Genomic DNA, 12027 nt, shown 5'->3' with positions numbered 1-12027 from the left:
TTTATATATATATATATATATATAGTAGTATAACCCACATTAAAAGAGGTTAAGGCTTTGGTTATGCTGTCCAAATTAATGGAAATCAGTGTCAAATAGCTGCACAAACCTGTGGGTGTGTGAAAATGACAACAAAAACACTTTATAACACAATGAAGGAGTATTTGAAAGAAATACTTTGCACTGAAGGAAATGTCAGATTATTTTTGAAAGCTATGACAGGGTAAACATGTCGATTGTGTAATAAGGACTGAAGTACACAGAGATAAGGATGAAGTTGTGTGTGTTGTTACGATGACGTACAAGCCTCACAGCTGGAGCAACAAGTGGTGTTTTATTTTGGAAGATGCTGTCATTATTCGTCCGTCCTGCTTTTCCAGTCAGTTTTCAGCTTCAGTTATTGTTAGCCATTATATCCAATGAGCGAATATGCACATGACAAAGCGTACGATTGCTTAGGTGATGTTAACGCCACCTCGTTTGGCGCCCAAAGTAAACAAAACTTTTATTTTAAAAGAGCAAATTACGCATTTCCGTTGTTCGTGTGGCTAACTTGCCTCGGTGCTGCCGTCGCTAGTTAAACAAACATGGCTCTGCTACATTATCAGACAACATATCTTAATGATACGTAGGCAAATGATAATGCGACGATCAATGAGGAACGGGCCGACTGTACAGCTGTAGATGGGGACTCGGTGTTTTGTGACGCTAGTTAGCTTGTTGTAGCCTTTTGTGACCGCATTTACACTCAGCTAGGTTAGCTTCCTAGTTGGCTAATGCAAGCTAGCAAAATGGACCTTGGAACAATGTTGTACAACAATTTAAAAGATGTTACGTGGAGCACGACGTCCCTGCCATTGGATCAACTCGTCAGTGCTTACAGACTGCCTCAAATTGTCAAGCTGGACAATGGTTAGTAACTTTCCGACACTGTCACGTTTATAAGCTACAGCCCAGTCGTAGCTAGCAGCTAGTTAACAGCAAGAGTAAACTCAGTTGTTTTACACAACTATGCGGTTTATTTTCTCAACCTGTCTTAACGATTGCCCAACAAAGGTCTCTGGTTAAGGTTCGAAAAGTGTGTTACTGTATAGACAACTGTGCTGTCAAGTGTAACCGTGTAGCTAATCCGAAAACGAACAAGGTATAAATGTGTGGGAGGTGAATAATAGAAAACATTACATAGGTGTTTCATTTTAAAGTGACAACTGTTTGTGAGATATATATTTAGCGTGGGACAACAGTTGGGTTGGAGTACGTCAGTTAACGTTAACTGTTCATTAGTTAAGATTGGGATTCTTGCGAAGAGTGTCTTCTGACTCATTTTGGGGCTCAAATAAGATTTGTTTAACATGACATGACATCAAACGATAGGCGAATTTAATATTTAGTATAGCAATGAAACCATTATGATAAGTAGTGTTTTCGAGAGGTATTGATTAAGGAATTAGTTGAAGTCGATGGACGATAGTGACTTGAGTGCTGTGTGGAGCATCCTGATCCTCATCAATGATGTTTAATTATCTTGGCCAACCATCATGAAGGTTCATTTTAGTTCTGCTCTTACTGCTCACAAACTCAAGTTTAACACCATGAGCTATTATGACATGTCATACAATGATTGTCATAATTTTTTAATTTGTTTTAATATTTTTTGAAGTGATCAGCTGTTGTTACAGTACTCCTCATGTTAAGTAAACTGTTAATAACATTTAGTGACTTCAGGAATAAATGAAGGCATTATTTGTATAGAAATACCGGCATGTATGAAGATATTCTGAAGTATTATTTCATGGGTTGTAAAATATAATTTGTAGAGAGGAAAAAATGAGCTCCATACATTAGATTACATGTATTACATTCCTTGTAATGCAGTTTTAATGAGGCACCATTGTGAGATATGTGTTCTCTCAGACTGAAGTTGCCAGTGGATGTTTCTTTGAAACTGCTGTGAATGGTGTTACAGGGTGTAGACCTCCATTTTTCTGTCTCCACATTTTCTTTGCACCTGCTTGTGTTTAATGAGATGTGAACATCACTTTTCTGGTTTGTTTTTAATCCTGTAGGTCAGTTGGTGGAAGGTTTGAGAGACAATGACTACCTCTTGATTCATTCCTGCCGTCAGTGGACGACTATTACTGCCCACAGTCTTGAGGAGGGACACTATGTCATTGGGCCCAAAATAGAGATCCCAGTGCACTATGAAGGTATGACATATTTATTGACATGCTTCTTCAATTTGCCTGATATAAACCCAATAAGTTGACGTTTCACTTCAGATTTGCAAGTGAAATTTAATTTATAAGTGTTTGTACCCCTAACTTTGTCAAATAGAATAAAGGTTTTATGTGTCATGCTGTGTCTCAAAATACAGTAAGGCTTTACATAAAATTCCAACATGCTTTCACACCAGTAACACGTTTTAACACCAGTAAGAAGCATAAAAACTTATATATGTCTATGGACGTGAACAGCACCACGCCCTGCCAAAAAGATGTTGTTTTGGTTCTGAGTGTTGCACGATCGGGTTAAACTCTCAAAGTCTGACAGTGCAGTAGAGGATGTGCATTGCATATATTGTACTATCATTGTATATTGTCCACTTAATGATCCTTCAGTGTTTTCTTGTCATATTAATAATAATAACCCGCCTTTTCTTCCCTTAGGTCAGTTTAAGCTACTGGAGCAGGACAGAGATGTCAAGGAGCCCGTGCAGTACTTCAACAGTGTGGAAGAGGTGGCCAAAGCATTCCCTGAAAGAGTATATGTCATGGAGGAAATAACTTTCAATGTCAAGGTAGATTGTAGATTACTGTTTGATGAATGACTACTACCATTTCTTATGTCCGGTTCATTCTACATAGATGTTCATTTACATTTAAAAGTTACACACTACAGTTTAAAGCTAGCTGTCACATTTTCTTATCACTCTTATATAAATATTGATGTGTCAGCCTCATAGTAATACTTGTTCATGTTACTGCTGCACAGATGGCTTCAGGGGAATGCAATGAAGACACAGAAGTTTACAACATCACACTTAGCACCGGGGATGAGCTTACATTAATGGGCCAAGCTGAGATCCTCTACGCCAAGACCTCCAAAGAAAAATCAAGATTCAACACCATTTTTAAAAAGATCGGGAAGCTGAACTCCATCAGTAAGATCGGTCGGAGCAAGATGCCTTGCTTGATCTGCATGAACCATCGCACCAACGAAAGCATCAGCCTGCCTTTCCAGTGTAAAGGCAGATTCAGCACTTGTAGTCCTCTGGAGCTTCAGATGCAGGATGGTGAACACATCATCAGGAACATTGTGGAGAAAACCCGTCTACCAGTCAACGTAACGGTACCCAGCACACCGCCTCGCAACCAGCATGACCTCCACCTCATCCGTGAAGGTCATCGCTACAAATTGGTCAACATTCAGACAAAGACGGTGGTTGTGTGCTGCGTTTTGCGAAGCAACAAAATTATCCCCATCCATTTTCCCTTTCACATGGCCATGCCCAGATTTATTATTCCAGAAGAACTGCTGCAAGGAGAGTTGTGGCTAGATACTATGGTGCATCGCTGGTTCTCCTTCTGTCAGGACCAGTTTGACATTGACGACTATTCCCGTGCTGTGCGGGACGTGCGGACAGACTGGAATGATGAGGGTAAGAGTCCAAGGAAAGGCAGCGGTAATGGTAGTTGCAGTGGAAGCAGCGGAGGTAGCAGTACCTCCAACGGGTGTCCCAGCAACATGCAGATTCCCAGCTCTTTATCTTACGCCAGGGATGAGCTCACCCAATCCTTCCACCGACTTTCTGTGTGCGTGTACGGCAGTAATCTACATGGAAACAGTGAGGTCAACTTGCAGGGCTGTATGACACTCTGTGGGGATTGGGCTCTTCTTCCCTCTGATTGCATTCCGTCAGACTCGGGAGAGAATGAACATTTTTTCCCTGAGTTGCTGGACAGCACAAGCCAACAACCGCCCTTCAACAAGTCTGATGTTCCGTATGAGGAGTTGTGGTTGGATCACTTGAGAAGTCAAATCCCCAAACCCTCGTTAAGTGAGGGAATCAGAGGCATTAACAATGGCTGTGGAACAACAGCAGCCATGTCATACCCTGTCACTTGTCCTGTTGGGTCAATAACCAGTTCAGATGTCTCTCTTACTCCACCACCGGTCCCACCAAAGTCTGAAGCTGTGAGTATAATTATTATTTCCACCAAGGAGGTTTTGTGTTTCAGTGCTGTTTGTCTGACTGTTTGCCTTGTAACAAGATTATGCAAGAACTACTAACTCTTCAAGAACCCATTAACTTTTGGAGCAGATTTGATTAAAGGGGACACATTCTTCTTACTTCCATTGGGAGATGAGGCAGTTTTCAGCATTTTCTTGATCTATGGAACAGCGCTAGAGATCATAATGAAACAAATAGTCATGTGTACAGTGTTACTATCTACAGACAGGAATAATTGGATGCAAATCTGGGTAACAAATATGTGTTGAAGGTGGTATGAGCTTCCTGTGTGAACCGAGTCAGTCAAGCTGGCATCAATGAGATTAAAATGTGCTGGATTTTACACATTTACACATTGATTTTTTGTTAACCCCTCCTGCATAGATTGTTAATATGAACCCATCCATAACAATGTCACACTCTGTTTATACTAGGTAAAGTAAATACTAAGCTTTTTGCAAATTAAATGCTGACCATAATTTAAAAGATTTAATAAAATCTAAAAGATTACAACACAAATCGACGACAAAACCGCCACAGAAAAAAATGTTTTTTTAATTGTCAGTCTCACAGTCTGTTCATTTTCTTTCTAGGTGAAGGAAGAATGTCGTCTTTTGAATGCTCCACCAATCCCTCCGCGAGGTTTGAAACAGATGCCGTCTGTGCCCATCCTGTCAAAACCACGACAGAAAGAGACTCGCTCTCCAAGTCCAACCCTCTCTTATTACTCCTCTGGTCTCCATAATATGTAAGAACTCAAAGCATTTCATTGTACAACTGCAACAAACATTACACTTGGTTACCATAACAAAAGAAGACATCTGAAAACTAATTCATATTTAACTCCACACAAGCGAGGTTATATAAACAAAGCATTATTCTCGTTCCAAAAGCTGCAATAGCTCTCTGTGGATTCTGTTTTCACTCCTCCATGCAACTACCCTCTGAAATCCACCTACGTGTTTTTGTATAGATGCAGTAGCTGTGTCCCTCGTGTATTCTCATGATACATTTTAGTGCAGATGAAAAGAAATTGACCTGTGGATTTAAGTTTCTCCTGAGCCGGCATTCTTTTCTTTAACAGCTGTAAAACATGTCAGTGTTAACTATCTAAACCATCATCAGACTTACCAGGGGGTTTCCTGTTCTACCATATAATAACAATATGTTTTCGTCACCAGAAGTGGAGCGTGTGAACAAGAAGCAGCCGACCCACAAGAGCAAAGCCATGTGTGCTACCCGTGTAACTGGGGTAAATCCAACAGCACCGAGCCAAATACTTTGCCCAGCAGCAGCCTGCCATCAGACGGGATGTCATCCAGATTGTCTTGGCCAAATAACTTCAGCGGAGGAGAATCACACTGCATGGAGGAATTTCTACCGAGCAGCTGTCGGAGTTACTACAGTTATCCCAGAAAAAGGTCCCCGAGCACCCCAAAAACCTGCACGTCGAGTCTCGTCGACTTTGATGGCCGAGAACACGCACTGAGCAGTAAAGACTTTCGGTTGCAGAACGCCTCTCTGAGTCAAGTCTGCACAAAATCCTCAAGTTACAATTCAGAAGTGTACAGAGACAAGCCGATAGAAGAATCCAACACTAAGCAGAGCCTCTCCTGTCCCATCTTACCCCCGAGGACGCCAAAATCAAACGCTGTAAAGAAGTGCACAGACGCGCCGTCAGCGCCGGGCTGTGACAGTCAGCAGGACAACACAGAATGTTCACTTACACAACACGAGCAGAGCACCAAAGAGATTTATTCCATCTCTAACTCATTAACTCCAGAGAGTCCGTCCTTGTCGCCCACTACACAGTGGCAGCCCCCGTCCAGCCTGGCAGGCCTCTCCATCGAAGAGGTGTCGAAATCCCTGAGATTTATTGGCCTGACAGACGACATTGTCTCCCTTTTTGTGTCGGAGAAGATCGATGGGAATTTACTGCTGCAGCTCACCGACGAGATCTTGTCGGAGGACTTCAAGTTAAGCAAACTGCAGGTGAAGAAACTCATGCAGTTCATAAATGGATGGAGGCCCAAGATCTAACTTATTAACGACACTAAATCCTGCTGTGATGCGGAGTCATGCCTTCAGTATATATGCTATGCACACAACGCCACAAAGAATTTCTTTTGTTGATATTCATTTTATGTTTCTTACGATATTGTGGAGAAGATTGTTGGGTTCTTCCCAGCCCACTTAAAAGTTCTGTAACTCTATGAAATCATGTGGCACTTTCATGAAGACATTGTCATATTTTTCCATTCATGGCCGCTGTAGTGTTCGTGTCATTACGCAAACCATCAATTTTAATCGAAAATAAAAACACTATTTAGACGAGGATAGAGAAAAAAAAATAATAAGAAGAATCTAATTGACGAGGACTTGTTCTTAAAGGGGATTATTAAAGAATATATATTTTTTCAATTCAAATAGCTTTATTTGCATAAAGAAATAATATGTCTCTTATATGACTTTTAAAAGGGCACAAACCAGAGAATGGGCTTTGACATTATTGTGTAATTTACACATGAAAACCAATATATAAACACTTTGCAGGTACTTTTATCTTCACCCACCCCAAGGCATTAATCTTACATCTCTTCTTTTGTATGCATATGTATGCATTTACTTAGTATTTTGTATGGGATTTGTTCTTGCATGTTTTTAATGACACTAAAGTTACTGGAAATCAAATTTGTGAACTTGACAAATGCAAACAGTCGATTTAATTCACGACTGTGTATTCAAATATTTGTGGTCTTTTAAAAGTCTACTACCCCTTTAAGCTTGTCTCACGCTGAGCTCCATCAGAATCTGAAAATCTGTTTTGTTTGACTTTTACAAATCACAAAACTCTGCCTTCATCCTACAAACCTGTGGTATCTTATTAATGTATTATTCATTTGGCAGTTTGTAAAATTGAAGTGGGTCAGTGGCCGTGCCGGTAAAGAAGAGTTTTTCTCTATAAAGAAATTGTGTATGAATTATTTTTTAAAGCTAAAACAAAACCCACATTTCTTTTGTACTTCAGTCTGGTATCACTTTGCACCATTACGGTTTACGGTCTCCTTTTTACAAGATGAGTTGCTGCACACTTTTAACACAATTGGGCTTTTGTTAGAAATCTTAGTGTGATGTCGTTCTATTCAGAACTATGGTAATTAAGTGTGAGCTAAATCAAACGATTGTCTTTGTCAACTCTTCTCATTCAAGCTCTTATTTCCCTTTAATGCCTTTTTGTTGTTGTTAAATACAGCAACTATACTAATTACTCTAACCTGAGAAGAGTCTCCACTAACTGGATGTCTAAAGTCCTCACTCGAACACTAACGTGGTTGTTCTACGTTAACTACAAATTACGCATCATGCACTTTGTTAGATTTCAGTCTAATTAACTGCAATTATGGTCATTAAATATAAAAAGAAGAAGTGTCTATGAAGAGAGAGAGAAAGAGAGAAGGGGGGGTGAATGCACTACATTTTCAAAATTAAAACGGTACGTCTCCTCATTGTATGTATTACAAGTGTACTCTAATACAAGACATGAGGAAAAGCTTTTCTGCGCCTTAACCCAGAGACCTTAAAATATGTTATTTCATCTTGGCTTAACATTTTCATTTTGCCCGTGTTTCAACATCTCACTGAGGGAATGTTAAGTTTGCATTATGACCCTCGGAGGCATGCAAACCTAAGTAGAAAATTATCTGCTCATGTATTTGGTACATTTTGTCTGTAGCTTCGATTCGATTTGAGTCGATTTATTTATGCAGTTATTTAAGACAACAAAATATGCAGAAAAGTTATTCTGTGGCCATGTTTAGGGCTGATTTTATTGAAGGTGCCTCAGTCACAATGGCTTCTATAAAACCCCAGGTCTCATCTGTGTTGGCTGTTGTTTTCTGTCACTTTTTTTGCAGTGGGTTGTTACATGTTGTACTTGGTATTTTCATTTTGTATGTAAAATGTAAGTTTAAAAAAAAAAAAAAAAAAAATATTGTTGAAATTATTTTTACAGAGGAAAAAGCTTCGTTCAAATTCGTTTTTTTGTTGTTTTTTTACTCTGAAAAACTTGGGTTGTACTTGGGTTTACATAAATGCACGCATTAAAGCAACGGTCACTGATCAAGAAGAAGAAGAAAAAACAAAACCTGCCAGTCTCAATCACACTACATGGACAGTGACCCCTCTCACAAAAAAAACAAACCAAATGTTAATAAGCCACGTGTCCAGTTTATTTTCTAACTTAGTCACAGTATGGATGTTTTCATGGGGAATGGTATGTGTCTGTGGACACTGTGATTGTATGGTGGTTTATTTCCTATGCAAGAAACATGGGACTCATAAGAGACCATGGAGTGGAACAACAGAGCAGCAGTGGAGTCTTTGTACGTGTTGAAATAGCCACAGTGTTAATTTCAGCAGCTAGTCTGGAATTTTACTTGAATATTTTAATTGAATAATTCTAAGATATGAACTGTGAACACACGCCTGTTGACATACACTACCGTCATCACACAGTGAATGCTGAAGGGCTTTCCATGTTGGTGACACCTGTCGGCTCTGGGCTGAGGCTGAGATTAGTTTTTTTTTGTTGTTGCCATTTTGGTGCAAAACAAGAGGGAAAGTGCTGTGACACTGGGTTTGTTAACATTTAAAGGGGAGTTATGAACAGTTCTCTATCAACTTAACTCTCGTTGCCTTGTATTTGATTGAATAATCTATTAAAAATGGATTAACTGACGTCTGTGTTTGTTCACGTGAGATGCATTTAGAAAGGGACAAAACGTGTGGGGACTTTTGATCTGAATATTGTTCAAATCAGTCACATCGTCTTGGTATAATCATACACAAAGGATTAATCTAATCTTGGCACACTCAAATTAAGTGTGCATGAAGTCAGCAGCGAGGGAAATTACTGTATGCTGCTTGGTCCAAGAGCTACAACATATAATAGATGATTAACCCTTAGAACACAGAGCGTTACGGCTGCTTTTTTCCATTACTATGTTTAAATGTACAGTTTATACAGAGGCAATATCTGGCTTATATCCTTTATTTCAGCACAACTTATAGGCAATCTGATGGAAAACATTTTTTCACCAACTATATGAACACACTTTCATATAGTTTCAGAGAAAATTAAAACCGTCTATTTTGTGAATTCTTATTGCTACTTCATATCACTACTAAAAATGTGATATAAAATGAATCATAACATCCCCCCAGGATGTCCATATAAGGAGTTGGGTATTATTCCCATGGCAATTTACCATAGGTGCACCTGAGCACTAGGGGTTAATTAACCAATCAACTGAAAATTGATCATTAAAACACACTTTCTAATCAGGAATGTCAAACAGTAGACATTTTTACCTCCTTGGATGTACGACTGATGATCTCTCGCTCTCTAGGTTGTTGTGATTTGCATTAACCACCTGTTCATTTTGTTTTCTGTAATTGGGGTGGAGTGGCTCAGTGGTTAAGACCGGTACCCTGTGAGAAAGACTTCATGGTCGCAAGTTTGACTCCACCCCTGGCTGATTGTGCTCAATTCCATTGTAAGTTGCTTTGGATAAAAGCATCTGCTAAATGACATGTAATGTAATTTAATAATTGGTTAAAATGAATGATTTACCAGTTTGTTGCAGCCCTGCAGGTTTTTTTGTCTTCTCCATAAGGGCCTCATAAGTAGGAACTTATTGCAGACGACAGTTTCAGAAACCAGTTAGTACGACATCGCATCTGGTTGTGTGAGGACATGCAGCCACTGTTTCCTGCCTTTACACAAATCTGGTTAGTGTCTCGCAGTTCAAAGATAACAGTTCTGCTTTTTTTGTTTTTTTTGTCCCCTGAGGTAATAAAATGAGTTATGAAGACAGAAAGACGCACTGAATCGCAAAATTTACAGCATGTACTGTACGGAAACAGAAACTGCTTTGTACATACAGCAGGTAAAATAATGATAATAAAAAAAACCCCATAAAGATACAGATCTGCCTGCTGGCGACATGCAACCCATTATGCAACATTCAGAACCAAAGCGAGGCCATTTTGTCGTCCGTAGACCTTTATATAACCTGCAACATACACAACAGGCAACATATGCCAGGAAACTCCATGTCTTTGCCAGCTGTATTCATAAAAAAGTGAACATGGTGGACAGATGTTGTCCTGAGAGACAGAAGAGTTGGATCACTGCCATAAAACATAGAGAATGGAACAATGGGAACTCACAGGCAACAGATTCCACTCGGAATTCACAAGGAGGGAAAGTTTACTAAAAAGTTTGAGATGTAGGGTGACTGCAGGTCTGAGATAATGTCTCTTCTGGTTGTTTTCATACACAAGGAAAAACACTGGGGTCATTATTAAGGGTCACTTATAGATAGTCAGGTTTTGTGGTATATTGCTCAAGTTCTGTGGAAGTTACGTGCATAGAGAAGCCAAATGTTTTCCTGCCAACATGGTGTAAACGGTGTCATGTCAAGTGACGCCCAGAGCTCTATAGCGCAGGTTTACAAACGTGTTCACCCTCAAAATGACCTTTTTAGGTGCAGTTAAACACTTGAAAGTCTAGTTTTAAGATATTATAGGGCTGCAACTCATGATTATTTGCATAATTGCTTAATGTTTGCTGACAAAGTGTTATTTTGTCAGCAAACCCAAATGAATTTCATGATTTCTTTGTGATATGAAGAAAACTAGAAAACATTTAGATTTAAGAAGCTGAAAAATCAGAGCTTGTTTTGAATGAATTATTAAAATAGTTAACACTATTCGTCACCTAGATATGATTGAACTCCCCCACTTTTTTGCAAAAGTGCAAGAAATGATGAACCGACACTGTCTCAGATTTATTAACAAACGTTTTTAATATTGTCACAAGTGCTTTGGTCATGACACAAAACATGAAAACACTTCTTCAATATCAGAAGACATTTGAGAATACAAGAAACTCCCAGGACAAGACCAACCAAAAAAAAGATGGACAACCATCTTTTCCTTCATATTTTCTACACATTTGTGCGATCCATTACGATGAAGAAATCTTCCACTAATCCAAGACTCAGAACCATGGCTCCCAGCCCGCCCAAACCCTGCCAAGAACATTTGGATCTGTGGCCTGGTCAATAAGACAGTCCACCTGCTTCTCCACTGACAAGTCTGCAGCTGGAAGTTTTGCACGGATGTTGTGCTCCTCTGTTCCCAAGACCACAGACTGCATTCCCTGGAAGGCAGCGTCCTTCTCGAAGCCCAGCTTCAGCTCCTCACTGACGAAACAAAGCAAACCAGGGATAATTGTATCAGGAATCTGTGATAACAATTTGTTTTAATAGATACTGCATGAACTTATGATCATTTTGAACACAATTATATCACAGTTAAAGGTCTAGTGTGTAAAATGAAGGTTCAGTTATGTTTATTTGACATAAATTGAAAACAGAAAACACTTTTAAAACAGTTTTTATGAAGTGTACAATCACCTTGATCCATGACTGTGACAGAGACATAACAAGTGTTATTAGTTCAGTATTAGACCTATTCATTTTGATTATATTTGAATCAATATTTCACCATACTTGATGTTAACAATGCCTTTTATTTTAATATATTTAATTAAAAATCCCGATGACTACATGACTCAGTGTGTTTTACCTGGTGATCGTAGCTGGATTCGCTCCTTCTAGTTTCCTTCTGGCGAAGTTCACCTTCTGTAACGGGTACCAGTTGATTTCTTTGGTGTTTGTGTTTTCTGTCCATGTGCCTCCTTTCTTCAGTTGTTTCAGCTCAAAGTTCTG

General features: G+C 39.3%; 2 protein-coding genes across 4 annotated transcripts in view; one reads left to right on the top strand and one right to left on the bottom strand.

The window, feature by feature from the left end:
* Window positions 1–367: 367 nt before the first annotated feature.
* garem (GRB2 associated, regulator of MAPK1) lies at window positions 368–8968 on the top strand. Of its 2 annotated transcripts, none has more exons than XM_058640296.1 (6): window positions 368–912; window positions 2067–2207; window positions 2667–2797; window positions 2992–4194; window positions 4825–4979; window positions 5416–8968. In XM_058640296.1, exons 1-6 carry the CDS (start codon window positions 777–779, stop codon window positions 6269–6271), a joined length of 2622 nt encoding a protein of 873 aa, XP_058496279.1. In that variant the 5' UTR covers window positions 368–776; the 3' UTR covers window positions 6272–8968. The 2 variants fall into 2 exon arrangements, with proteins under 2 accessions (XP_058496279.1, XP_058496269.1); XM_058640286.1 differs by having other exon boundaries at window positions 370–912; window positions 5413–8968.
* Window positions 8969–11222: 2254 nt separating this feature from the next.
* prkdc (protein kinase, DNA-activated, catalytic subunit) overlaps window positions 11223–12027 on the bottom strand; it is a 31837-nt gene continuing 31032 nt past the window's right edge. For both annotated transcript variants that reach the window (XM_058628592.1, XM_058628584.1), the window contains exons 85-86: window positions 11885–12024; window positions 11223–11499 (exon numbers count right to left, since the gene is read on the bottom strand). In XM_058628592.1, coding sequence (XP_058484575.1) covers window positions 11295–11499; window positions 11885–12024 — 345 coding nt within the window. In that variant the 3' untranslated portion in view covers window positions 11223–11294. The remainder of the gene's footprint in view (window positions 11500–11884; window positions 12025–12027) is intronic.

This window comes from Solea solea, chromosome 1, assembly GCF_958295425.1.
Source record: "Solea solea chromosome 1, fSolSol10.1, whole genome shotgun sequence".
NCBI lineage: Eukaryota > Metazoa > Chordata > Actinopteri > Pleuronectiformes > Soleidae > Solea > Solea solea.
The sequence above is the reverse complement of the archived record's forward strand: the minus strand, read 5'-3'. Positions and strand labels throughout refer to the sequence as shown.

Coding starts and splice junctions, on each gene's coding strand:
- garem (XM_058640286.1), top strand. CDS start 777: ATGCAAGCTAGCAAAATGGACCTTGGAACAATGTTGTACAACAATTTA. Junction 913..2,066: donor AATTGTCAAGCTGGACAATG/GTTAGTAACTTT, acceptor TTAATCCTGTAG/GTCAGTTGGTGGAAGGTTTG. Junction 2,208..2,666: donor GATCCCAGTGCACTATGAAG/GTATGACATATT, acceptor TTCTTCCCTTAG/GTCAGTTTAAGCTACTGGAG.